This window comes from Oryzias latipes, chromosome 6 (assembly GCF_053564925.1).
Source record: "Oryzias latipes strain Hd-rR chromosome 6, Olatipes_Hd-rR_3.1".
NCBI classification, from domain to species: Eukaryota; Metazoa; Chordata; class Actinopteri; order Beloniformes; family Adrianichthyidae; genus Oryzias; species Oryzias latipes.
Genome location: NC_136242.1, coordinates 34007597 through 34033592, shown reverse-complemented (window position 1 = coordinate 34033592; position 25996 = coordinate 34007597). Strand labels below are relative to the sequence as shown.

At 46.5% G+C, this 25996-nt stretch overlaps 3 protein-coding genes across 5 annotated transcripts in view; 1 reads left to right on the top strand and 2 right to left on the bottom strand.

The window, feature by feature from the left end:
• Positions 1–688: 688 nt before the first annotated feature.
• zgc:153031 lies at positions 689–3882 on the bottom strand. Its single transcript, XM_004069868.5, has 6 exons — positions 3717–3882; positions 3176–3225; positions 3002–3107; positions 2799–2925; positions 2126–2241; positions 689–1923 (listed from the first exon to the last, which is right to left on the bottom strand). The coding sequence occupies exons 1-6, from the start codon at positions 3818–3820 to the stop codon at positions 1833–1835; spliced, it is 594 nt and encodes a 197-aa protein (XP_004069916.1). The 5' UTR covers positions 3821–3882; the 3' UTR covers positions 689–1832.
• A 412-nt stretch (positions 3883–4294) lies between these two features.
• On the bottom strand, positions 4295–12662 carry cry1b (cryptochrome circadian regulator 1b). Of its 2 annotated transcripts, none has more exons than XM_004069867.5 (12): positions 12523–12662; positions 11971–12152; positions 8409–8517; positions 8063–8205; positions 7792–7976; positions 7627–7715; positions 7278–7418; positions 6884–7195; positions 6625–6776; positions 6339–6541; positions 5142–5234; positions 4295–4902 (listed from the first exon to the last, which is right to left on the bottom strand). In XM_004069867.5, exons 2-12 carry the CDS (start codon positions 12126–12128, stop codon positions 4799–4801), a joined length of 1689 nt encoding a protein of 562 aa, XP_004069915.1. In that variant the 5' UTR covers positions 12129–12152; positions 12523–12662; the 3' UTR covers positions 4295–4798. The 2 variants fall into 2 exon arrangements, with proteins under 2 accessions (XP_004069915.1, XP_023811891.1); XM_023956123.2 differs by having other exon boundaries at positions 12370–12535.
• A 1502-nt stretch (positions 12663–14164) lies between these two features.
• The window catches only part of btbd11b (BTB (POZ) domain containing 11b), a 77702-nt gene continuing 65870 nt past the window's right edge, over positions 14165–25996 (top strand). For both annotated transcript variants that reach the window (XM_023956122.2, XM_023956121.2), the window contains exon 1: positions 14165–17122. In XM_023956122.2, the coding sequence (XP_023811890.1) occupies positions 16270–17122 (853 nt within the window). In that variant the 5' untranslated portion in view covers positions 14165–16269. The remainder of the gene's footprint in view (positions 17123–25996) is intronic.

Here is a 25996-nt window from a genome sequence, read left to right as displayed (position 1 = left end):
CCGAGGAGAACATCTGGACCCGGTGAGCCTGGAATGAAGTCCACACTTGATGGAGCTCTCAGCCCCGTTGGGTGAGAACCGTTGCGTCGTCTGGGTGGGCGGAGCCAGAGGCTTCCATGTTTTGCTGCATTACTGTCTGAAACGGTTTGATTTTTGACCGACATGCAGCCTGACGGACTGAAGACCGCCGTATCTACTATAACAGAATTCACTTCCTAAAGCCCTCAGATCCATAACAGCACCTTTATTCTAACAGTAAAACTAATCAATATTAAAATGATTATTTCCAGTATTGAAGATGGCGGGTCTGTCCACGTAAAATGTCTTCAACTTAATGACATTTCTGGGATTGAAACAGATCAGTTTCCACTCTTCTCTGAAAGACGGCGCCACTTACTGGCTAATATTTACAATTACAACAAACACTCAACTGTTAGAATATTTCCCCCAAATACCTTTTTTGTTCTTCTACAGACTAAAATAATTTAAATTTAAAAAAAAAAAAAAAAATCGGTACATAAAGTTTTAGTATTTTTTGCTAAAAATTAAAGGCTTGAAGATTTTATTTTAGACATTTAAAATCCTTTTACTGAGACAGTTATGATATAAATCAAACAGGAAATGATTTTTGTTTAAGTACCAGGATTCACAACAATACTTCAGACATAAACATCATTTAAAGTCTTAATAACTTAAGGACTTAAATCATTTTAATGAAGCAAAGATGCAGTAACAGAAAAATCAGCTGTGAAAATAAACAGACAACTTATTTTCCAAATATGATGTACTTTGATAAAAAGAGAAAAAAAACACAACAAAGCAATTAAACCTCATGATTGTACGAAGAAACACCAGATCATGTAACCAAAGATCAAATCTAATAAGAAAAATACTTTTGTAATTATGTCAGGCTGTGCTGTGGTGTAGTGGTTAGCACTCTCGTCTAACTGGGAGAGGGTTCAAATCCTGGCTGGGTCCTTCCAGTGTGGAGTTTACTTGTTCTCATTTTCTCAGGTGATCAGATGTGTGCGAGTGTGTGTGGTTGTATGTCCCTGGGGGGGGGCACTGCACCTGAGTGAACCCCACCTTCACCTATAGTGGGGATAGGCTCCAGCATCCCCGTGACCCCAAAGCGCAATAGCAAATGTCACCATAGCAACCAAACTGGAGTAAATTCTGGCTACATAATTCTCACCTCTTCTTCAAATCAAACATGCTGACTCCACCGTTTTCTAAAAACATTTCAGTTGATGCTGGAATCAGACATTCCTGGATTATCGTGTTCAGGAGCTGACTGAACAATCCGCCTCACTCCTCAGACCAAAATATTACAGGCTGAAGAAACTGGAGCTTGGTGGAAAAAGGGCTGGACCTCCGGTCAGAGCCGCCAAGTGGAACGCAGATTTGAGGCTTTTAGGAAATCCAGATTAGTGTGATTATATGAACAGAGGAGATGATTTTTAGATGTTTGTCCTTCCTTTAGTCGACCAAAACCATCTTTAAAAACTATTTGAAACATTTTTTCCTGATTCCTTAAGGTTGGATAAAGACTGCAGGTAGATTTAAAGGATTCATTAAAAATAAAGTTGTGGTCCTGTAACCCTTGTTCTATCTTAGGTACGTTAACATTGGGAGGTGGGTCATCTAGACCCACTAGACAGTGCTCTGAACCTTTTTTCTTCAATGATTTGTGATCTTCACTGGTGTCCATGGATTACATGAAATCTTTCCACCTTTATCCACCTTTGTCAAGGTAGGGAGAACACGTCAAAGTAAGGGTGGGGTCATCTAAGATAGCACAAGGGTTAATGCGCCCCCCCTCCTCGTCCGTTTTACTGATCCTCCATAGTCACTCTCTTAAAAACTTGGCACTTGAACTTGATCCCGTTCTCCTCCTGAACTTCACTCGGAACGTCTGGAAACCTGATGTGGAAAATGAATCTGTGAGTTTAGTGAGATGGAAACATCCAATAATAATGATAATGATATTACAGAGCTGTGTAAACATGTCATATAGCGGCAGTCACTCATTGACGGTCGGTGAAGCTCCACAAAGCTTCAGTGAGGTCAGCAAATGCCTCTGAGCGGAGCGGCTGCGCTCCAAAGCCACGAGGATGAAACTTACTCTTCCTGCACTCGGAATAACTCTCTGTCAAAGTCGGGGAAGAAGACGTCGCAGTCGAAGTCGGCCATGACATCTGTGAAGTACAGAAGGTCGCAGCACGGGTGCTTCAGCGCCTCCTGCCAACAACCAAGAGGAGAAAACACCGTCAGGACGGACGGAGTCCGTTTCCACCTGATGCTTCTGTTCGCTGCTGTGGGCCATTTTCAACAAAGAGGCTGAAGCTCATTATGAGAACATCGACCAACTGGAGGACGGATCCGGCTCTCCTCTGAGCTGCAGTAATCTGGATTTTGATGTAAACCACATGAAGCTCACAAAAAGGTGAAAGTTTGGTAAGGAGATTCCTCTAAGCAATCCGGCTGAGAGGGGATTTGGATCAGTAAACAGGAGTCTGTGCAGATTCAACGGTTCTTTAATTTCTATCCAAGCTGTTGTTTTTTCTCTAAAAGTGCTTTAAAACCAGCTGAGGAGAACGGCTGATGGGGGCCGACTTCTAGCAGCTGGTTCTGGTTCCTGATGCTCGGCCCTCGCCTGCTTTCCTCAGACACGAGGGTCCGTCACTCATCAGGTGACATAAACTCGCCGTCTGCCACAAAAACGAGCTTTTCTTCTGTCCGAATGAGTCCGACGTCAGTCTGTCTCCTCCAACACAAAGCAGATTTTTCAGCTTTACCTCGTAAACCTTCGTCCCGCCAAGAACCCAGATGGTTTCGATGATGTCGGCCAGAGGGGGCAGCGCCGCCAGCCGCACGGCGCTCTCAAAGTCTCCACACAGGAACTGGGCGTGGTTTGGGACGGAGCTGGAAGACACGCCGGACAAAGGTGAGCCGAGGACGTCAGGTGCTCGTGGCCGCGGGCGCGCTTTGCTTGGCTCACGTCAGCGTCTTGCTCAGCACCACATGCAGGGAGTTTGGCAGAGGGAAGAGGTCGTCCGGATGGGAGAACCAGCACAGCCTCCCCCAGATCATCAGGTTCACGTTTCCTGAAGGAGGATCACGACATTTAGAGGCCAGTCGTAGCAGAACGGACAGGTGTCATGCAGGTACATACCTGGTCTGGACACTCTGGTGATGGTGTTCAGGAAATACTGGAATTCAGACCTGAGAGACAAAAAACCCCAAAAAACTTTAGGAGAGTCATTTTCTGATCCTTGAGTCTGTAGAGCTCATGATGATGAGGATGATGATGAGGATGAACTGCTGGACCACCTAACTGGAAGTACTCAGATAAAGGCTGTATAATCCTAATACTCACAATTAGATCCTGTTAAAACCATAAATGAAATAATTGATGTTTGTTCTTCATAATAAAGGTTCATTTAAACGTTTTACAGCGACGTGTCTCAATGTAAACCTTTTTTATGGGATTTATGGCTGATTAAAGGAAACTAGTGAATCATTTTTGCTCAAACATTAAGGAAAGTGAGAAAATTAAGAACAGAATTTTAAAAAATTCAGAATAAAACCACAAACTAAATCGACATCTTTGATTATTGCAATCATAATCATGTCCTCCTTTTCCCGCGTTTCTATCGCGTCATCGGGAGCAGGTAAAGGTGTGCAGGCAGCGCGCGCGCGCGCTCCGGTCTCACGGTAAGCTCCAGGGCAGCGTCCCGTCCTTCCCGATGCCGTTGTTCCTGCAGACCGCGGCGATGAGGCGGACGGGCTTCCTCCGCTCCTCCAGCCGGTTCTCCATCCCGAACAAGCGGACAACCAGGAAGCGGAGCTCGGCCTTTATCGGGCTCGGCTTTCCCCGCCCACACACCGAGCGGCAGCTGTGATTGGACCGCTGGGGGGCGGGGTCTCTGGTTTCTTTTGTTTGTTAAATAATTAACGGCCCTTTTTTTGTCCTAGAGAGCATCTTTACGCACGACACCCTCCTCATCCTCACAGGTATCCGATCAACTCGCCCAACGTGACGTCATGACAGGTGAGCGTGAGAAGTGGCCTGCTTGGACATGGGGAGGGGGGTCAAAATGTGTACTTGTAATGCAATAAGACAAAAAAAGTATTTTAAAGTTAATCTGCATTGAATAATATTAAACCAGTCTCAAACTGGTTTCAACCGATTCAAATGTTTACAGTCACTTTAGACTGAACTCACTGAAATCCAGATTCTGTTCAGAATCGTCGTTTTTTTATCCAGAAATGAAGGCAGTCGGGAACAAACTTCTGGGGTTTCCTGTATTTTTATTACACCTGGAAGACGGACTTTTGAAAAACAATCAGGACCAAACCAAAGAACCACACCTTTCAGTTCGTTTGGTACCAACGTTTTACAAAAGGAGCTTTTTTTTTTAAATCTCACAAGCAAATATACAAAAACCTTTACAAATGTACAGCAGCCTTTAATATTGCCTGAAATATTATTTTACATTTCTCCTACTGTACAAAAACACTATTCTATGTACATTCAAATAACGTATTACAGTGAAATATTTAGCAGCTGAACCATGGCGTGTAGCTGAGAATTTGTTTCCTTCTGTTTTTCTGCAGGTTATGTTGTGGCGTGTTCCGGTTGGAACCGCTGCTTCACACTTGACCCGCATCGGTCCAGCTCCTCAAACCCAGCGTCAGGACAGAGGAAGGGCTAAAAAACCCAAACCAGATGGTGTCCTGTGAATGTGAGGTCCCGTCTGGTTCATCGTCTGCAGAGCAGAGCGACTGACGTCCTTCATCTGCTGCAGCTTCCGCCCAGCTTGCTTTGCTTCAGGGACCTGGAGCTGCTGGCTGACGGAGCGTCTTCGTGTCGGCGCTTCTGCGTCGACGGTCCTCCTCCTGCGTTCAACACACAACAAGAGAGGCTGGCCGCTTTAGGAGGCCTGAGGCTGTTTGGGGATCAGACGCCCCCACGGCTGGTTTTGTTTTTAGCAGGAGTCTGCTGATCTCCACTCATAAAGCTCACTATTGAGGGTTTTTTATCCAGTCACGGCACAAAGTCCCGTGGGAAGAAGTAAATTTAGCTGCAGTTTAGACGGATCACATGGAGGCTTGGCGATGAACCTGCGTGGACGTACCTGAGCGCGAGGCTCCCTCTGGCACCTCGGATGACCCCCGTTGACCTTCGTCGGCGTCGCTGCTGGGATTGGTGGGGATCGATGCCAGCAGGCCTGCAAAGAAAGAGAAGGATGTCAAATCCCCAAAGACCCTGGTTATGTTCTGAATTTTCCTTTGACGCGTAAAACCAAATCTTCTTTAAGGCCGCGTCACACAGCTGCTACACGTTTTATGCAGTTTCCACGTAGGAAATGTCGGTCTTTGGTGATCCATGTGTGATACACGTCATTCACAAATGTTGCAGAGATGTCCGTCGAGGGTTTCTGACGGGTCTTAACGTGGATTTGGTTCAGAATTTTCGGTCAGTTGAGAATTACGGAGTCTATCCGCGATGATGACGTGAGTCTTACGTGACGTTTTTGTGAGATGCAGCCACAAATTTGTGGCTTTCCACGACCGTTCCACGCATGTCTGAAGGACTTTTTGCATCGTGTCACGCACGCTTCATGCACGATTGGCGTATTTGCGTGACGGGTCAATAAATCAGCTGACCCTTCACCCCTCCAGCGGTCGATCCAGCCTGGAGGTGTCCAGCCCCTCGCCTCAGAACCAGAACCAGCACGGATCAGGGAAATCTGACTGTTTAATGAAAACAAAGCGTCGCACGGAGCTGACCATGGAGCTGACCACGGAGCTGGTTTACTGGCACTGGTTTTAATGCGGTTCATTCTGGATACATCACATCTGTAAAAACTGTTCTGACTTTTTCCACACGTGACCAGTTTTCCTCCGTGCGTAGCAGCAGTGTGACACGGCCTTTAGAACATCCCAAATGTGTGACCAAAACGTTGGTCTTTCTAACCTCTGAAGGTTGCAGAAAAGGGAACAGAACAATTCCCATCAGTGTAAACTGACCAGAACGATAATTGTGCACAAACATGGCCGCGCTCGTGCTGCATCAAAGTGAAGCTTAGAGAAAATCTTGACTTTTGGGTGAAAACGTTTTGAGAAATGTTGAAAACTCCATTTTCTTTTCATCTTTAAATGTTGTGTAAATCTGCCCAAAGGACACGTCGACTATCAGTCCAGCAGATGAAAGGCTCTGCTGATGGAACGACAAACTACATTAAAAAACCCACAAATGTTGATTTAGGAAGCCGTTTCTGCCTGGAGCTGATGGAGGGGCTCAGCTGACTGACTCGAGCGCCCGTCCTTACCCAGCCCCCGGTAGCAGGACAGCTGCTGGTAGATCTGCTTCATCCTCTCTATGTTGATGCGGCTGGCCTCGGCGTGGTGCACCATGGGTTTGGGGTAGTGCACCCCGATGATGCACCTGGCTGCCTTCTGCACCTCCTCAGGAGCGTTCCAGGGGTCGTAGATGTATTTGGCCGGGAAACCCCTCAGCACCGGCAGATAGCGCCTGAGTGGAGAGAAGGACGGAGGTTTTTAACCAATCTCGATCGGTTCATGGAGGACTGTGGAGCCCCGGCGGTTGTGACTGACCGTATGTAGTCTCCGTTGGGGTCTGTTCGGCGTCCGAACCCGACCGGGCAGTAACAGTGGAAGAACTGCTGGAAGAAGGAGCTGCAGGAGAGCCACATCCAGCTGCCTGCATTGACACTCCAGTCTGCATCCAACAACAGCTCCTCAAAGACCTGTGGACACAAACGGGAGCTCAGACGCTGCAGGCGCTGCGGTGGGAGGACTATGATGAGGGAACAGAGCTCCTTCCATGAATCGGCTGAGCTGCGTTCCTGCTCACCTTCACGCCTTCTTCCCAGCTGATCCAGAGGTCGCCTCTGGTGAGGAAACACGCCACCGCGTGCCTCGCCAGATGGTGGATCCACCCCTCTTGTCTCAGCTGGGTCATGATGGCATCGATCCAGGCGAAACCCGTTCGGCCCTCCGCCCACTTGGCCAGCGCCTCCGGGTTGCGGTCCCAGGGGATCTGCACGCACACGGGGTTTCCCTCCATCTTGTCGAAGCAGGGGTTGTTGGTGGCAGTGGTGTAGAAGAACTCCCGCCACAGCAGCTGTCCGTACAGCGACAGAGGGGGGCTGCTGTTCTTCTTGACCTGCCGACGCAGCGGGTCACAGCCGGTTTGACTCAACGGTCAGCGAGCGGCTTAAATGAAATGACGCCAGAGCCGGTCCTACCTTTTTGTACAGATCAGTGAGTTTGAAGTAGAAGAGCCGACAGGACAGACACCCGAAGCGCAGGTACGGGCTGAGGCCGGTGGGAGTGGCCAGCAGGGAGTTGGCGTTCATTCGAGGACGCTCATAGTTTGCGACCCATGCCTGAAAGAAAAGGAGGCGGGGTTTACGATCACATAAACAGAAGCTGCTACTAAAAAAGGAAATGTTGTGATAAAACATTTGATAATAGAAATGATTTTTGTGGAGTCGTCTCATGTTTGTATGCGATGCGATGCACTTTAAAATGAGACCCTGACCGCAGCAGAGGAGTCACCACTGCCATTCACGCCCACATTTTGAACCGGCGTACCTTCCTCTCCAGGTGGCGCTCCAGCCTCAGGAGGGCTTCGGTTTCTCCTCCTGGCCACACCGCGGTGGGGAGGCCCTCCGTTTCAAAACCTGCCCGTCAAACAGCGGTTTTACGCAGACGTTCATCAGTCTGACATCCTCCAAACACAGGAAACGAGCTGCTCACCGAGCTCTTCCAGGGACAGAACCCCAAACTTATCGTCGTGGTTCTCGCTGACGGGGGTGACGCAGCTCTGCATGGTTTCCAGGGTGATCCGCTCCGCCGGCAGCTCCACGGCGTCCATCCGGTTGATCAGAGCCTGGAAGCGTTTGTAGGTGAGAGGAGGCGGTCCTCCGTTGAGTTCTATGATCCTTTGGAACAGAAGAGAACACCGAGCCTTCACAAACGGTTCACCTGAATCCCAGCATGTGGTGACCAAGTCTGCGGAGGGACTCACCTGTCCAGGTCATAGAGCGTGTGCGAGATCCGCACCACGACCTCCACCGCCGCCTCACTGGCGAGTTTCTGGATGGCAGCATCGCGCTCCTTCCCAAAGGGCTCGGAGTCGTATTCGTAGGACAAACGGGTGATCTGCCACTCCTGAGGACGCATCAAACACTCCTATAGTGAATTTGACCACATTATTGGATTTTCAAACGATGAAAAGGTTTACGAATGACTTACAAACGCCTCCAAAAGGAACCAAAAATCATTTTTTCAATGCGTTCTCTCCATATCTGCTGCTTCTGAGGAGAAGCACTGAGGTCTAGTACAGCAGAAGGTTCACTTTGAACTCGTCTGACCTTAAAGAGTCGCGGGAAGACGTCTGTCGGCTGACCTCGGATGACGAACAAGCGGGAGTTGAGTTTGCGCAGACTTGCATCCAAGTCCTCCAAACAATGCAGCAGAAACCTGAAGAGCCAGAAGGACGGATGACAGGAAGTGAAATGACAGGAAACGCCATCAGAAATATTTCTGCTCCCGAAACCAAAGCGGCACCCAGAAACAGGAGAGGAAGCGCGGGGAACCGACTGGAGGGTGTGCTGTTCTGAAACTCCCCAGACTCCACTTGGGCCCGCAGTAAAGCCCCAGTCACAGCACCCGGACGGGTTCTGAGGGTTTTTGGGTCGTCTGGGTCCGTGGAGGGTCATAGAGAAGAGTGGCTGCATCTAAAGGTGTGACTTGCAGTCCACTTGAGGCTCGTACGGCCACCGTCATGAAAATGGGACGACCCATGGTCGTGTGTGCAGCAAGGAGCGTGCACGTGTCACGTGAACAGCAATGACTCGCTTGCGTCTCACCTACTTCCCCCTTACATCCCTTTATGTGTTGCATAAGTGTTTTCTAAAAGTCTGCAGAAAAAAAGAACTTTTCTCAGTCATGCGGCCACAATGGTAATGGTAAATGGCGTTTACTTGTGTAGCGCTCTCTACCTTCATCGAAGGCCCAAAGCGCTTTACAGTCACACACACATTCACACACTCCGCTGACGAACGCCGGCACCAACCTTCCACCAGAGGCAAGGTGGGGTTCAGCGTCTTGCCCAAGGACACTTTGAAACATGGGCGTGCAAGGTGGGAATCGAACCTGCAATCTTACGATTAGGGGTGGACCGTCCTACCGCTGCTCCACAGCTGCCCAAGCGTGGGTATTTGCACGTTTCGGGTTTCCACCTTCAAAAATTTGGTGTTCATGCATCTCTACGCAATTTTTAAAATCTTTTTTCAGGCTCTACGTTCAAAACATGTGACCATTGGTCATGTGCTGTAAGGTGAAGCGGTTGACCAATCAGGGACTTGGATTTGGTTATGGCGTATGGATGGCGTCCCCTTTAAGTCACAGAGGTACCAACCGTTTGTAAATTGATCACAAAGAGGAACTTAATTCTACGGCACCAAGTGTTTGGTTTATTGAAATGGAGCTGGAAAATAAAACCCTGGAGGAAAACAGCGCTGCGACGTTTCACAGCAAACCTCCTGCAGCTGTAGGTAGATGCCTTCCTATTGGGCAGAAACAGTTCAGTGTGAACGCCGTTTCACGCTGAAGTGCGTTACAGAATGCCCGCGTTCTTGAACGTGGCATAAGGCTGTAGGAAGCGGCGCTGTGAGTGGTGACATCATCAGACCCGCCGGTCTTCAGAGGCTTCATCTACAAAACGTCCACTCTGGATAAGAGCCATTGGCCTTCATGGTAAACGTCAGAAAACCTTAAACCCGGAGGAAAAAAGCAGCGTGGAGATCCTCCACCGGAAGAGGGACCGTGGCTGCTCTGTAGGTCTTCAGCAGCAGCAGGGCTGCAGGATTCCTGTGGATTCATCAGAACCACGGCCGGTGCGAACACGGAACACGAGGGAATGCAGCCGACGAGGCGGACGGGGCCTCGTGAGAGGCTCAAAGCTCTGAGTGTTCATGAGGTGACGAGCCCAACGGCCACTTCTCCTGCAGCCGCAGAAAAGCCTTCAAAGAGCTCTTGTCCCGTCGGGACAGAACACCAACAGCCCGGAGAGCTAAAACACCAACGCTTGGAGCTCAACTTCAACCCAGAGCAACACTCGCCTGATTCAAAGCCACAGCTGTGCACGTGAAACGCACGTGAAACTATTCACATCTACCATGCAACCTCAAAAAGAGAGCCAGAGAACTCCAACAGAAGATGCCTTTATGGTCGTTCTCTGGATGTAAAGGAGGGGCGTGGTCATTCCGGTCACGGAAAAGCCCACATCCCATTTAAAGATGTTCAACTTAAACCTTTTTAATATCAAACTGAAGACCTTTTTGTGCATAAAACACACACATTGTGCCCAGTCAGTCACCAAAATCCTTTTCTTCAGGCGCAGAAAACGATGTCAATTCATTCATTTATTAACAAATGGATTCAACGTAAAGTCCGGGAATTAGATGGAGCTCCAGTAGTCAGTTTTTGGTTGTTCTGCAGCACATGGCGGCGCTCAGGAGCTCTGAGAGCGTGGAGTTTGTGAGCCACCCGGCGTCTTTTCTACGCCACAAAAAAGCTGCATTGTTCCTTCACGTCTGATTCAACACAATAGGAATGATGACACGCAGATTCTCAGATGAATGTTCTTTAAGACTGTTGTCCATCATGAGAAAAATGCCAGAAGAAAAACATCATCTTCATCAGAGCGGGTCTTTAAACCCAGAAAACAGCTCCTGGTGCAGAAACGCAGGTTAACATTGGCGGATTTGAACGAAGCCGATTGAATGACCACATTCTCTGCAGACGACTTTGCTTCACCTGTGATGCTGAGTAGATCCTGGATGGTTCCAGAAACGAGTAAAAAGCTCTTAAAGCTTTCTGAGCTTCAGTGTTACGGCTGTGGTCGTTCTTGGTTTTGTTTGTTTATTTCAATCAGAGTGGGACTCTGTTGTGTTTGTGGATCTTTGTGTGTTTGTCTGATTTCTTTCAGATTTTCTTTCTTTGCGCCCTCTCCAGCACCACGCCTTTAAAAAGCACCGTGTGGAGAAGTGAGCTTTGCTGCAACCCGTCTCCACTGCAGCTCGACGCTCTTCTCCACCTTTTCTGTAGTTTGTGTTGCACTTTGTAGTTTTGTGGTTTTTGTGTTCAGGTGTGTGGTCTTTTGTTTGGTGTAGGGGTGGGAGTAGAAGCCCCATGAAGCGTTCAAAGAGGTTCATGGAATTGTGCCAGAAAAATGAAACGACCATTTGGGGCTTTGAAACCACGCAGAACAGCGCCATCTGGTGGCGGACTGGACGTATATCCTCTGCTTCAACTCAGCTCCTTTGCAACACTTCAATGTGGGAATGATGACGAAAAAACGTAAAACGACACGTGTGACCATTTCTGTGAGAAGTGCTTCCCTGACGCTGCATAACACGCGTCACATGAAGAAACTAACGGGAGGCAAACTGTAAAATGCTGGTCTCGATTCATGACCTTTAGATGTAAACGCCACGAACTTTCTGTAATGTGACGACGTTCCCTCGCCATCGTTATAAAACGTTAATAGTGTTTTACCTCATTAGGAGAAACACAGTTGAAATGATCCCAGGCCACAGAACGTTTTTTACAGGGGAAACACTGGAACTGGTTGGGAAACATTGTTTAGGATTCATTTGTATCTATGGAGAAGCCCCCCCCCCCCCCCCCCCCCCCCGAGCATTACTTCTATGTTATGCCCCCCCCCCGACACAAAAAGGGGCATAACAGGAGCTCAGATCATGCAACAAATGCGACCCCCGTGACAACACTGGTTTAGTCCATCCAGAAGATGCAGACTCTGCTGAACAGCATCTCCCCCCCCCCCCACCGGATGTGGGGCGCGTGAGAAGAACTAACAGGAAGTTTGTAGAAGGCGGAAAACAACAGAAGATGCCCCGCCCTGTTTACCTCCACCTGTTGATGCCCACGTTGGAGGAGCCCGCGAACCAGGGGTCCAGGATGTAGATGCAGCGCAGGGTGTCCGAGCCCCGGATGGAGTCCCTCAGAGCCGGGTTGTCGTGCAGCCGCAGCCCCTTTCGGAACCAGTGGACGGTGTTGACCGTCATCGCTGAGCGTCTCCTCTGATTTTACTGACGGAGAACCGGAAATTAAAAATAAAAAAACAAATCAACCTTATGACGTTTTCCAGAAGGATCTTTTTGGTCCCCAAACAGAAATGTTCTCAGTCTCATCTGCTGCTCGGCCCCGGTTTTACCCACAGAGGCATCGATACAGCCTAAAATAACATTTATTTTAGATTAAATTTAATACTGAACACGAACCGGAAACGTCAAATAAACAACCCACCAGAACCGGAACCTGGATTAATTTAGTTTCGTAGTCCGACTCGATCTGCGTGTAAAAACGTCACGCGTAACAAAAAAAGGAAAAATAGTCACTAAACTTTCGATTCTGTCTCTAGAACTGCGGTTTATTTCTCCAGGTGAAGGTTTGACTTACCTGCACAGCAGAGAGGAACATTCGGCACTCAGAGGATGTCTCTACTGCGTGGATGTCTCCGCCCACAGGAACGGTGAGTCTGGAACGGGGAGCTCTGATTGGTCAGAATCTGTTTTTATGTAACGATCCTTCTGTCACGTTTCCGTAATGTGCTTTCTCGGCTCTGTTTTGGTGGCGTCAGCTGTTCTTTAACAGCCCCAAAAAATCGATTATAGGTCACAAAACACAACAGTCAATGATTTAACTCGATATGGAGGCGGAAAACACTAAAATAAAAAAATAAAAAGTAACTTTGGAGGGCAGCTGTTCGACCATTGGCTCAGATGGATGAGTCCGGAAGTACCCGGATGCTCACATGCATCGCGGCGAGGGTGAGCGGGTTTTGGTGCGTTGGATTTACCACACGGGACGCGCCGTTTCGCCCCTGCAGAGCGTTTGGTCGCTAAACATCTAACGTGATCCACGTTGAATTACATAAAACCGTTAGCCGTGACACCTGCAGCGGCCATGTAACAGAGTTTACGCATGCGTGGCACGTGACACCGCACACAGGGGCTCCTATTTGGTCATTTCATCTTAATTTAAAGCATAGACTTTCTCTTTTATGAATCTCTAGAATACTGCATCTGATTTCTGCTGTCATTTCAGCTTCAGACAATAACAGAGGACTTTAAAACATTAAAATACGATGTTTGCTGGAGGCTACAGTCCCAAAGTTGTGCATTTTTAACAAAATAAATATAATAAATCAATATAAAGAACAGAAAATTGATCAACTGAAAGCACAAACAAGATTCAAAATGGAAAACGAAGTAAATATGTAAAAAAAATATATCTATATAGCATCTACATGGTTAAATAAAGAAAAATAATAAATAGACAACTGATTTTTTTAATGACATTTCATGGTCAATTCAAAAAACGTTTTTGAATTTAAAGCTAAATTGCTTGTTCTTGATCCAGCCGTTTACATTTTATTCACATACTTTGTCTTTTTTTTGAGTAATTTATTTCTCCTAACTCCATGCTTTTTTGCACATCAGACTTGTTCACATTAGTACATATCACTCATATTTTATATTTGCACATCTCGTTTGTACAAACGGACATGTTTTATATGATATTTTGTTCCATTTCTTCTTTGCACTGGTCTATCCAGCCGTCCAGTTCTGATCCAGATTCCCGCTCAGACCAGGAAAACAGAGACGTTCATGGATCCGTTGGTCTGCAGGTGGACGATCAGAATGGAGCAGAGCAGGGAGAATGTGCCTCCATCCAGTGTATTTTCTACGATCTGTTTCCAACAACAGCTTTTCATCTGCTCCTGATCTGTCGGATTTGAAAACAGAAATACTCAGAACTGCAAATTTGATCTTTATTTTGTTTCTCTTTCTCTGTCTTCCATCATCAGAAAAATGCAAGATTGTGCTAAAAAACAACAACAACATTTTCATCAAAACAACCTGTCTGGTCTTCATAAAAGTGATTCATTATGTGTGGAAAAGAATTGAATTATTCATCTTTGACCTGTATTATACTGTTGAAATGACGGTTTACATGTTTTACTTGTTGTTCAACTTTTACACTTTAATACATTATTTTGTGTAACGTTTTGGTAAAATTGGTTGTTTTTACAAATCTATTATGTGGATTTTGCTGCTTTTACAGTCAAACTTAATCGTAAAGGAACAAAATCAAAAAAATGTTCAAAGTCAAAAAAAAAACCAGCAAACTTGCTAACTACGGAGGCAAACATATCTACGTCTGTGGATTCTCACATACATGTGGGCTGAAGTGGGCTAAAGACAAAAGTAAACTTCTGTGACAAATGTTGAATTATCTCAATAATTGAACATTGCAGATATGAGGCATCGTTCATGCTGTCGATAAAGTAGGAGGTGATGTCATGTTCATTAGTTTTTCTGAGACAGAACTTCTCAGAACCAGGCCTGCTGATGCTGAATCAGTTACAAAGAGAGTTTGCTTTCTGCACACGTGCACAAAGCTTTGAAGGTCACATGTTGCTGCCGTGTTCTTCAGCGACTCTCAGGTTCCTCAGTGTCGCAGCAGTGTCTTTTCTTCAGCTTTTGAAAAAGAGAGATGAGCCAGGTAACCAGAGGTGAGACCAGCTTTTCACTGTTTTGTTGTTTTTTCCCTCAAATTCAAAGTCTGAGTTGTGAGAATAAAGACGATTGTCCTTTCAACCTCAAAACTTGTCAACCTTCCCATAATCACAGTGACATTACCAGGTGGAGGTAAGTGTTTTTACCTGGAGACAGATTAATTTGATTACTGAGTTATTTGTATCCACTTTACTCTCCTGTACCTCTCATGATGCAGTTACATTTGTTTCATGCCTGCCTGCTCTTTTGCACACTCGTTTTTTTTGAAGAGGGATTTAAAACCGCAGGTCACAATGCAGCTTTATTCCTCCTCCTACACTGACTGCGTGGAAATCAGGGGCCATTCTTTAAGCACAAGAAAAGCCCGGTGATGGTTTCTAGAAATCACTGACTTTTGTTCCGGATTCAGACACAATGAGCTTGAATTTGGTAGAAATGTGACAAAACGGAACAAGAAAAACCGAAAAAAACATGATGGTAAATGTTAAATGGATGATAAAATGTTATTTTTGAATAAAAACTTGAAAAAGCAGAGTTTGGACTCACACCATATGAAATCATCCTTTTTATTAGGCTAATATGTTGGTCTTTTATTCTAAAAATGCTTTCAGTAATTTAAGGATTTTAAATTCTGTTCTATTTTACTTCTAAATTCTGTTTTTGAACACGTGTTTGCTGACCAGAACATGAAATAATGATTTTGTTGTGATTTTCCTGTTTTATAATTGAATGAATGAAACGTGTCGGTGAAGCTGCAGTTCGTTCGTTGGCCGCTAGGGCTCACTGTTGCTCCGGAGACGGTTTGGAGAATTTGCACTAAAGAGACGCAAACAGTAAAGATGCGGCATGGAGACATTCCTGCTATAACTCCCCACAGAGACAATGATCTGCACTTAGGAGAACATTTAAGCTTCAGTCATGTTCTCTCTGGCTGGTTTCACTAAATACTTTTACTTGACCTTTTTTTAATTGACTTCCTTCATTTTAGTGTCAGGAAATACCATGAGAGACACATATTTGTTGGTAAAATCCAAATTTGTCCGTGTGAGGAATTCAAGCGAGCCTGAAAGTAACGTCAATGTTTTGGATGAGTTCTCCTCCAGAGGATCAGAGGATGGATTCTGTACGTCATTTATTATTAATGGCCTTGAGTCATGTTTCCTTCAGACTGAGCCATTTGTGGAGGAGAGCAGCGTCTGCCGCTGAAGGCTCTTCTGCGTCTCCGCTGACTTTTCACGCACGTTTGACCTCGCCGCTCTGATGTTTTCGACTTTTGTCTCCAATCAAACCAGATCCATCTAACTTTGGATTTATGATCATTGAGGATCGGAAGCTGCGTCGTGTGGCTTTCATTGATCATTTGGTGATCCAATTACAAGTGTTTGCTGATTCTTTCTGGAAGTCTATTGGCTGGGCGGCCGCGCGCGCTCCGCCTTTCGGTGAAGCCACTGCGCCGCTCCAGCGCGCAGACCGGAGGTTCTCCAGAGACGCCGTCCAACTTTCTGCTCTAGGTTGGAGGAACTTCCCCCCCCCCCCAGAAAACCAGAAACTTCTCCGTGAAAAGCGCCTCCTCCACATTTCTCCTCCCCTCCCCGAGTTCTCCTTTGCAGCATGAGGTGCCAAAATGGCAAGGAGTAGCAAGTCAGCGGCGCGGACCCTGGAGGATTTGACGCTAGATTCGGGTTATGGTGGAGCCGCCGACTCCTTCAGGTCTTCCAGTGCGTCGCTGTGCTGCTCGGAGGCACATGGCGGGAATTACTGGCATTTAACCGACTCCATGCGCAGTCGGCACAACAGTCTGGACACTGTGAACACGGTCCTGGTGGAGGACGCGGAGATCCTGGAGTGCAGCGGGCGGTGCGCGAAGCTACCCGAGCTTGAAGATGTGCCGTGGAGCTTCGGGGAAGTGGCGAGCGCGCTGACCAAGGACGAGGAGATGAGCCTCCCGCCGCCGACGCAGGACGTCCTGCTCAGGCTGTCGGTGCTGGTCAGCCGGGTCCTGGTTCGGGTCGCCAAGGAGGCGCAGCGTCTGAGTTTGCGCTTCGCCAAATGCACAAAATACGAGGTCCAGAGCGCCGTGAAGCTCGTCCTGTCGTGGAGCGTGTCGCTGAGCTGCGTGAGCGCGGCCGTCGGCGCCTTGTCTCTGTACAACATGAGCACGGAGGAGGACAAGTTCAGCCGCGGCAAGTCGGCGCGCTGCGGACTCACCTTCAACGTGGGGAAGTTCTTCAGGTGGATGGTGGACAGCAGGGTGGCGGTGAGGATCCACGAGCACGCGGCCATCTACCTGGCTGCGTCCACGGAGAGCCTCTTCCGTGAGGTGTACGCGCGGGTGCTGCGCAGTGCGCTACTGGAGCGCGACAACGGCATCCCCAAGTTCACCGTGGAGACCGTGGATCAGGCCGTGAACGGCGACGCGGAGATCTGGGGGTGTATGCAGCCGTGGCAGCACCTCATCTGCGGGAAGAACGCAAGCGGTGAGTCCCGAGAGTCCACGCGGGTGCAACAGGGTCTGACAGCTGCAGAAACCAGTTCAAGTATTGTTGGTCTGCAGCAGAACCGGGTCTGCACAGCTGCTGGATCCAGCACTCTGGTTCGGTTCCTGAGTCCGTTTCAGAGGAACTCTGACCTGAAGTGTTGCGTTTTCAGTCCCAGCTGCATGCATGTATTGAATTGAATGGATCCAGCTGTTGGTGGCTGTTCCTGCAGCTGCTCTCCTGCATGCAGAGATGACCCAGCATCCCTTTGGGTTCTCTCAGGGAAGGAAACTCTGGTTCCTAGTGGGGCCTCAGGCAGAGACATTCACTCAGGAGTGTGTGCGTGTGTGTGTGTGAGTGGGGGGGTTCCTCTCTTGAATCATAACCCACTCAGCCTTGCAGTTTTTGCTCTGCAAACATCTGAGTGTAAAAACATTCTTCTGTTTTCACTTCTGGATGAACACAGACGTGGCTTGTTTATATTATTTGGATGCAGCCGTAGTTCTTCTTGCAACAGGTTTACATAACAGTAAAGGCCTGAGGGGGGGGGGGGGATATGTGCTAGCATGCTGTATCCAAAGTGATGTGAATAAATCAGAGAAAATGACAGAGGCAAAGTTATGCAGACAGAGGTTAGAACGCATGAGGAGGACACGCCCAACGCTGCTCTGCTTTAGATGTTCTCCTGTCTCTGATGATGATGAAGGCTGGCTTCCTCTTCAGAGACAGCTGGAGTCAGTTTGGATCAGAACACGCACACGTCCAGCAGACTGCAGTGGAACATGTGTGGACCATGAGCACTTTCTGCCTGGTCTGAACATCAGGTTCTCTGCAGACCACTTGGTATGCACGGTGAGGCTCCAGCCCTGGAGGAGGTGTGGAGTGTTCGCCGGCGCATTGGACCCATGGATATTAGCATGTAAAACATCCAGAGCGGTTGGACAATGTACATAATGGTTGAGGCTAAGGAAAAAAAAGCCAATGAAACCCTTTTGAACTTTAAATGTGTAAAACTAAAGAAAATGAGGATGATAACCTGTAGAAAACCCTCACCAACCGTGAACATCTTCATACTCATAGATTAGCTGGTTCTCATGCCAACTCTCCTCCCTTCTTGCTCTTTTTTATTTTTTTTTTGTTTGAATTTTAGATATTCATAGAAGCTCCACATGCAGCTTCAGTGCACGCTGCTGCCACACGCATGGGTCTATGTGATCACAGGCTGCTCAATGTGCAGCGGCGCCGATGCAGAGCAGCACGGTGTAAAAGCCACCAATGATGCAAATGTTGCTAAGCTTCCATATTTACAGTAAAAGTTCCATAAATGTCCATTCTGGAAGGGTCTTTTTTCCAAATGAAATCGTCGCTCTGCAGCTTTTCATGCTGAAGCTGCAGGATGAAGAGCAGCGTTCTTCACTGCCTGGATAGGTTAATGCTGTTGACGTGCAAAGGGAAGACTTACCAAATCCTTCTGTAGCAGAACCCTCAAACTTGGGTGACTTGTGTTTTTGTTAGACTTTGTGAGGAAGACTTTCTGAATACCTTTTCTTGCATCTCCTCTACCAAAGCCAGTTTCCTTTGTTGTGCTTTGGAAACGTTTAGGTTCTGATACTGCAGACAAATGAATCTGAATGTGAAGACAAGTTTCTGCTCCAGAGCTTCATTCAGTCTTTATTCCATCAGTGATAAAGCTCCCATCACGTCTTCAAAAGGCATTTCTCAGAACCCAAAAAGAGAGAGTTTCTCTCACTCTTAACCCCACAGATCCATTTTCTCCACAACATTTCCATAACCGATGACACTGCAGCCGAAACCCGGGAGTCCAATCATAGCAGTCGGTGCTAAAGTGAGAAATATCTGCAAATGGCCTGTGGTTCATTCATTTACAGTCTGGCACCAGACTTATCAGAGCGGACACCCCCAAAGCCAAGAAAATGGCAGCTCTGCTCTCCGTCTGTCAGGGACTCAAAAAGATAGTCGATACTCTTGACATGTATCATTCCATTGGACCGAAATCGGAAAACGTCTTTGATTTCAGGATCCCTTCATCCTGAATCTTGAACTGAAGAAGCTTTTAAACATTTGTGCTCCTGATCTGCAGAGAACTTCATCTGGATTTATTCCAGGACAACCAAAAACAGGCTCAGATATGTCAAACAATAAAATCTATGAAGTGATGGGATCTTTCAGGACTAGCTCTGAATGTTCTGAGGCTCATCATGATCAACTTCTAATCCCATGAAGATGATTTCATCTTCAGCCTCCAGCCGATGAATCAGGGCCACATTGAAAAGATTGTCAGGGTGTCATCTGCGTAAAAACGGTTCAGCAGCTTTTTGTCCCGCAGGTCTGAAGTTCCAACTACTGCTGGTTTAAAAAAAAAGCCCTTTGCTTGAGAAAAAACAATATAGCAACGATTCAAATAACATCTATGAAAGAAATGTCTTGATATTTTTGTCTAAAAACTGGATTTTTGTTGGTTTTAATGTAGAAATTCATAATTCCACCATGGAAGGTTTTCCCTCGTGTTTGTCTGACATGAAAACTGCTTTAAAACCAAACAAAATACATTTTAGAACAGAGATCTAATGAATTGATATTGAACTGAGTCAGACTGAGCTGTGGCTGGAAAGATGAACACGTTTGAAGTTGAATCAGATCTAGAGTTCAACACAGCATTTCTGCATTGGCATCTCTGAACCACAATTTAGTTTTAGTCATTGCTATGAAATGGAATAACGATAAAGGCATCGGCGCAGTGTGCCGACCGATTTCCTCTTGTGAATTTTTGCTGATTGAAAACCGAGCTTTGTGTTTAAGGAAGCGACTCAGAAGAGCCGTTTCTGCATTGATGCTAAAATCTTTTAATTGAAAAAATAGGAGAATCCTGATCAGAATCGCCTTTATTGCCCAAGTACAAGTACGAGTGCAAATACAAGGTGTGTCATGTAAAGACAAACAAGGCAAAGTATAAATGGGTGTAAAACAAAATACAACTAAAGTTCTTGTGTTTGTGGTTCATCAGAGCGACGCCACTCTTTGTGGCGAGTGATTATGGTGAATTACAAAACGCCGCCCTAAGGGGAGGAGACTGAAAAGATTGTGTTCAGGGTGGGGGGGGGTCTATTGAGATTTTAGCAGCCCGCTTCCTGAATCTGGACCAGTACAGGTCCTGAGTGGAGGGAAGGTTTGAACCAGTGATCCTCTCTGCAGACCTACAGTCTGTCGCTGTCGTATCTCGTTGCAGATCCAAAGCAGACCGTGATGGATGAGGTCAGGACAGCCTTATTGCTGCACGTGTAGAAAATGCTCAGCAGGTTGAACTTCTCAAGTTGTCGCAGCAAGACAAACTCTAAACCTGAGAGGACAAAAAAACCACTTCTGAATGTTTCAGGAATGGACGTGTCAGACTTTAACATCTGATCCATAATTATTCAGTCCTACAGTTCCCCGTTTTCCACATATTCTCTCTTCACCTTCAGGATGCAGGGGTTCCTCACAGCAGTGTTTTTCAACCAGTGTGCCACGGCACACTAGTGTGCCGTGGGAGATGGTCAAGTGTGCCGTGGAAAATTGCCCTCATTAACTGATCTAAAAACATTTCCCATCTCCAGGATTTCAGCTCTGTGTTCATCCAAACAGGCCCTGATAAAACACTCAGGAGTTAGGAATATAAAAGATCGTAAAATACTTTTTCTTTGCGTTTATTTTATTTTATTAAAGACATTTTGATAAGAATGACCGTACCACGATTCAGCTGCAGCTCCGGCTGTATTTGGGAAAGTCCCGTTCCTTTGACTGTCTCCACCAATCATTCTTGAGGGGCTTAATCACATGTAATCAGTCTGACCAATCAGAAGTGGTTAAAGTCTTCACTTCCTTGTCCCGATTTAGCTCGTAAAGTCGCTCAGTTCTAACAGAAATACCAGCTAAAGCTCGTCCTTAGCGGTGTAGCTTTCCACAGAATCCGGTATCAGACCGTGGAACAAGTGAACAAAACAATAAAGCTCCGAAAACCGATCTCCGGCCGTTTTATGCACTACATCTCCCATGATGCATTGGGTTGTGAGAGTGACAGCACATACGGAGATCTGTTGTTAAACGTCTTGAAACCAACGAACACGCATCAAACTATTTTTAAATCTTCTAACTTAACTTTTATTGAATCTTTTAGGAAAAAAAGCTGCAGTTTCCAGCTTTTTCTGCAAGAATAATCTCAAAAATGCATGTGATATTGTGGAGGGGCTGTAGATCAATACATATTATGTGTTTCTCCTTCTTTTTTTTTAATTTTTGGATGCTGGTGTGCCGCGGGATTTTTTTTAAGGTTAAAGTGTGCCGTGGCTCAGAAAAGGTTGAAAAACACTGCCTCACAGCACTGCTGTGCAGGTGGGGGTGGACCTGGAGGGTTTATTATATCACCAAAGGTATTGGCTCACCTGCATTGCCTCACATCTGAACTGAAGTGCCGTCTCATTCCTGACCCATAGAGTTCAGAATGATGTGGGTCCACCTTTTGCAGCTTCAGCTCTTCCTGGAAGGCTGTCCACATGTTCAGGGGTGTTTCTAGGAATTTTTGACCGTTCTTCCAAAAGGTATAGGATCTTGTCAAACGGCCATCGCTCCTCACGCGCAGGCGGTTCCCTCCGTAACATCTACCAGTTTGCGTTCCGGTGATTTTCTCCCTATGGTTGGACCCAGGGTTCGGACCTCCCTGGGCCGCCCCTCCGTCCTTTATGACTGGAATGAGTTGCAGAAAACCTTGAAGTTGTGTTTCTTGGTCTCCTTAGCTGCCTTTAAGACATCTTTGATGAATGCAGATGTTTTAAAGTGTAAGTCTTTTTATTGTAAATACTGATGCATGGATTTGTCCTTTTTTTATTTGTATGTAACTTATGTTGCACTATCATTCGTTGTGAATGAAGAAATTATTCTCAATTGACCTATAAATAAAGGTTCGATTGACTTTATTCTCTGGAAATTTTGAAATTTTTCTCATAATTTAAAGACTTTATTCTCACAGATTTGTATATTTCTTATTCTTTTTTAGTTGTAGCCCTAATACTTCCTCTGTTTGTCTGTATTAACAGATCACAAGTCAAAAAAAGTTGCTTTTGAAGGAAGGAGCTCCAAAAAATCCCAGAGAAAACTGCACAAACACATCCAATTTTGAATGACATGTTTATAAAAAAAATAAATGAATCGACTGCTGAATAATTGAAAAGCTTGTAAAGATGAATTCACACTGTTGATGTGCTGAGTCATGGGAAACTATTAGTTTGTTAAAAAGAGGATTTTCTGTCTGTGAATCACTGCAGTGAATGTGAGATCTCTGAAAAATTAAACATGCAAGTTTTTAAGTATTAATAGGAGCATAAAGTGGAATATCAGGAAAAGCCTGAAGTTCACTGAGACGTGGCTGCAGGATCCTCTGTCATCGTTTGTAGCTGCCAGACTTAAAGGAAAGGAGGAAGTGATGGTTTACGCGTTCCTGTGTGACGACCTTCACCTGCTATGAGACTTTCTGCAGCTGGGAATTGAACTGTAGCTGTTTTTTAGTGGGTGTTTGGGAGGATTGGTGCCCTTTTAGCTTGATTTGTTGTTAAATTCAAATCGTGTTTTTAGTTATTCGACTTCTTCCAAGCTCATCACAGCAGATTTCAGTTCTAACCGTCCACGTTTTTTCTGTTCCTGCTTTTGGCAGGTTTTATCAGAGGACATTCTGATGTGGGTTTCAAAGCTTCTATGTTTGATTTAACTTCAGGTATTTCCATGTTTTTTCTAAAAAAAGGTCAAAAGTGAGCTTTATTCCTAACTTAATATGTAAAAGTCCAATTTTTAAAGCTGCTTCCACAAAGAAACGCGTAGAATCCCTCCCAGACGGAATAAATGAAGTCCCAAAGACTGCATTGGAATTTAGGGCAAACTGAAAAATATTTGATATAAAATAAACATAAAAGTTTTAAGAATTTAACACATCTTCTCTGAAAATCTTTTTTAACTTGAAAAACTGAAAGCTTCAATATACTTTTACTTTTCCCATCCGTGTTTGGGAACTTTGATTGCAGCAGTGCTGAAGAGCATTGTGGGTAATTAAAACAACTGTGGTGAGGGAACGCCGTGTTTTTCCCGAGCCGGATCATTCCAGAGAAACAGAGAAACGGTCCTTTGTGGGCCTGGAGCTCATCACTGGAACACCTTTGTGGGGGAAAGATGGTTTCTCCATGAAAGACAAGATGGCAGGAAGAACATTTTTGTCCATTTCTGGCGTCAGCTTCTACCGCCATGACACCCCAGCAGCTTTTTGCTGGGATTGTTTCTGTCCTTTGTTGCCGGGGGGTCTGCGCCGTGTGAGGTGGGCGTCTGGCGCACATGTGATGTGTGGAGAGCGGCGGCTGTACCAGTCTGTATCGGGGGGGGGGGGGAGAGGTTAGGAGTTTTCAGGTTCAGGAGAAACGCTGATAAGACGCAGGACCAGTGAGGGAGGGGGGACCAGTCCTGCTCCCACCCTCCCAGAGATGCTGCTCAACACACAAAAACGCTTCCAGCATCTGTGAGTTCTGTTCAAGTTCTGCACAGCTGGGCCGGGTTAGGTACCGGCTCAGTCAGCGTGCGCTCCCACACGTGCACACTCTTCAGGACTGGTGCAGGCATGACAGAACATTACGATTCAACATTTGCATGAAGGACAAATCCTCACACGGAACCATGCAGGGACAGTTCTCTTACTGCAGCCTGAAGATGCTCTTCTGTCCTCATTTAAACTTGACCTTTCACCAAAATAAGATCCATCCCATAATTGCAGCCTCTCATTGAGCAATCCTTCAGCTTTACGCATGTGGTTGTTTTCATCTGTGTGCGTTTATTGAAATGACACGGACACTGCAGATCTGTGTTGCACATTTGCAGGAATTCAGCCACAGAAACGATGAAAATCTCTCTGCAGCTCGGAGCCAAACTCTGCAAAGCTGCAGCTAAGAATGAAATTTTCATGATGTCGGCTCGGCAGGAAACGCAGAGGAAGAAAAGAGACACTCCAGATGGCAAGGATCAAAACAGGAAAATCCATAGGAAAAGCTGTGGCTGACAGATGAGGCCCAAACAAGCACCGAGTCCTCCTTCTTATAGCCGAGGAGGAAGTCTGTGCAAACGAGCTGCAGTGAGTGGATGGAGGAGCATCCTCCAGGCCGAGCTTGTCCTGTTCAGAGGGAAGCCATCTCCAGTCAGGGACCTCCATTCAGTCTGGAAAGTCTAAAGACGGATTCTCTGATCTGTTCTCCCTGATGTGGAAGAATCTTTTATCCTTGACAGCAGGAGAATGTGGCAGAGACGTCTGCGTCTCTGCTTCCGATGGCTTTTCAGAATAAAAGTGCCGTCCATTTTCTTAAGCAGAAGCAGATAAAACAAACGAGGACTGTTGTTGCTCGAGGATCCTAATGAGGAGAGGGGAACGTTTCTACAACCCCCTTTTGTCATGGGGGCTTAATTAGTATTTAAATCTGGCCATTCGTCCTTGAATGTAGTGGTGGGGGCCAAAGCTAGAAATGGGGGGGTGACTCATGGAACAATGTCCTCCTTCAGCTGGTGACATGTTGAAGGAGGTGACAGCTCACAGAGACTTGTGGTGTGACTCAAAGGTTTCCTTTGGTCATGAAGGTTCAAACCCGGTTCCACATAAAAAAGAGGCAAAGAACCAAAAAATGCTAAGTTCCTGTCTGCGGGTTCCTCACCTGCCTGTTATCCTCTGAAGCAAAACCTGAAACTCGGGCAGACTTCATGGATAGTGTGGCGGTGAGGGGGTCTTGTTCTGTAGAAAGATGCCCAAAGGGCTTCAAACAGGGTCAGTGCTGGCGTCGTCTTCATGGTTCAGAACCGAATTTCTTTGCGGTCCGTTACCTTTTTCTCCAGTTTTTAGTTTTGCTGAGAAAAAATAAACCGTTTAAATCTTAAACTGTTTAATCCTCTCAGTCTCCTTGACCTCTGCGGTGGTTTAGTCCAGGTGGCGCTGGCCGCCGTCCACCTGTGTGCAGGTTTCACTGACGCTTTAATCTGCCAGGATGAGTGGGAGCAAACATCTGCTGACGGATGCTCAGAGGCTGGACAGCTTTCCGTCACTGAGCAGGTCTGAACGCTGCTGGAGCCTCCGTGGAGAAAACGCCTCCTTTGGCCCGAAGACGCCGTTCTCCTGCATCCTCCGTGACGTGTCGCTGCTGCTGCTGCTTCCTGTTCACCTCCTGCTGCGCTGAAGTTGAGCTCAGAGTCAAGAGCAACACCTCAGATGTGTGAGGACTGTCACTTCTGAGGATCTTTGTCATTCTTAAGCATCTGCCGACACCGCAGGGAGGAGTCTAGCTGACCCGGGACACGTTCTCCATGTGGTTCCGTCACCTTTGTGACCTGTAGCAAAACGAAACCCGGATCCTTGTGTTGTTTGAAAGCCAAAGAAATCCATGAAAATAGAGATTAAAGATCCAAACTGCATCTTTAAACGAAACGGAAGACACATGGTCTAGAACTCTCCCAGATCCCTGACAGATCATTCTACAAAGTGCTTCTTATGCAGCTTTTCTATGTGAAATCAATGGAAGCCTTTTTGAGAATTTAGAAGATCAAAAATGAATCACAAATGATGTAAATGGACTTCTTCTTCCTTCCTCAGTTTTCTGTAAATTCTGTTTCTGCTCATGACGGCACACAAAGGAAGGCTGAGACTCGGTGGAGCTCCAACGGGCTGCAGGTTTGCAGAAACTGTCTATTCTCCTCCTCTGGACCAGTTTCCTGTTACGGCCTGTGAGATCCTCCACCACTGACCTTCAGACCAGCTGTGCTGCTCCATACCGCCTGTAGCATGCTAGCTTGAGCTCAGCCAATGCA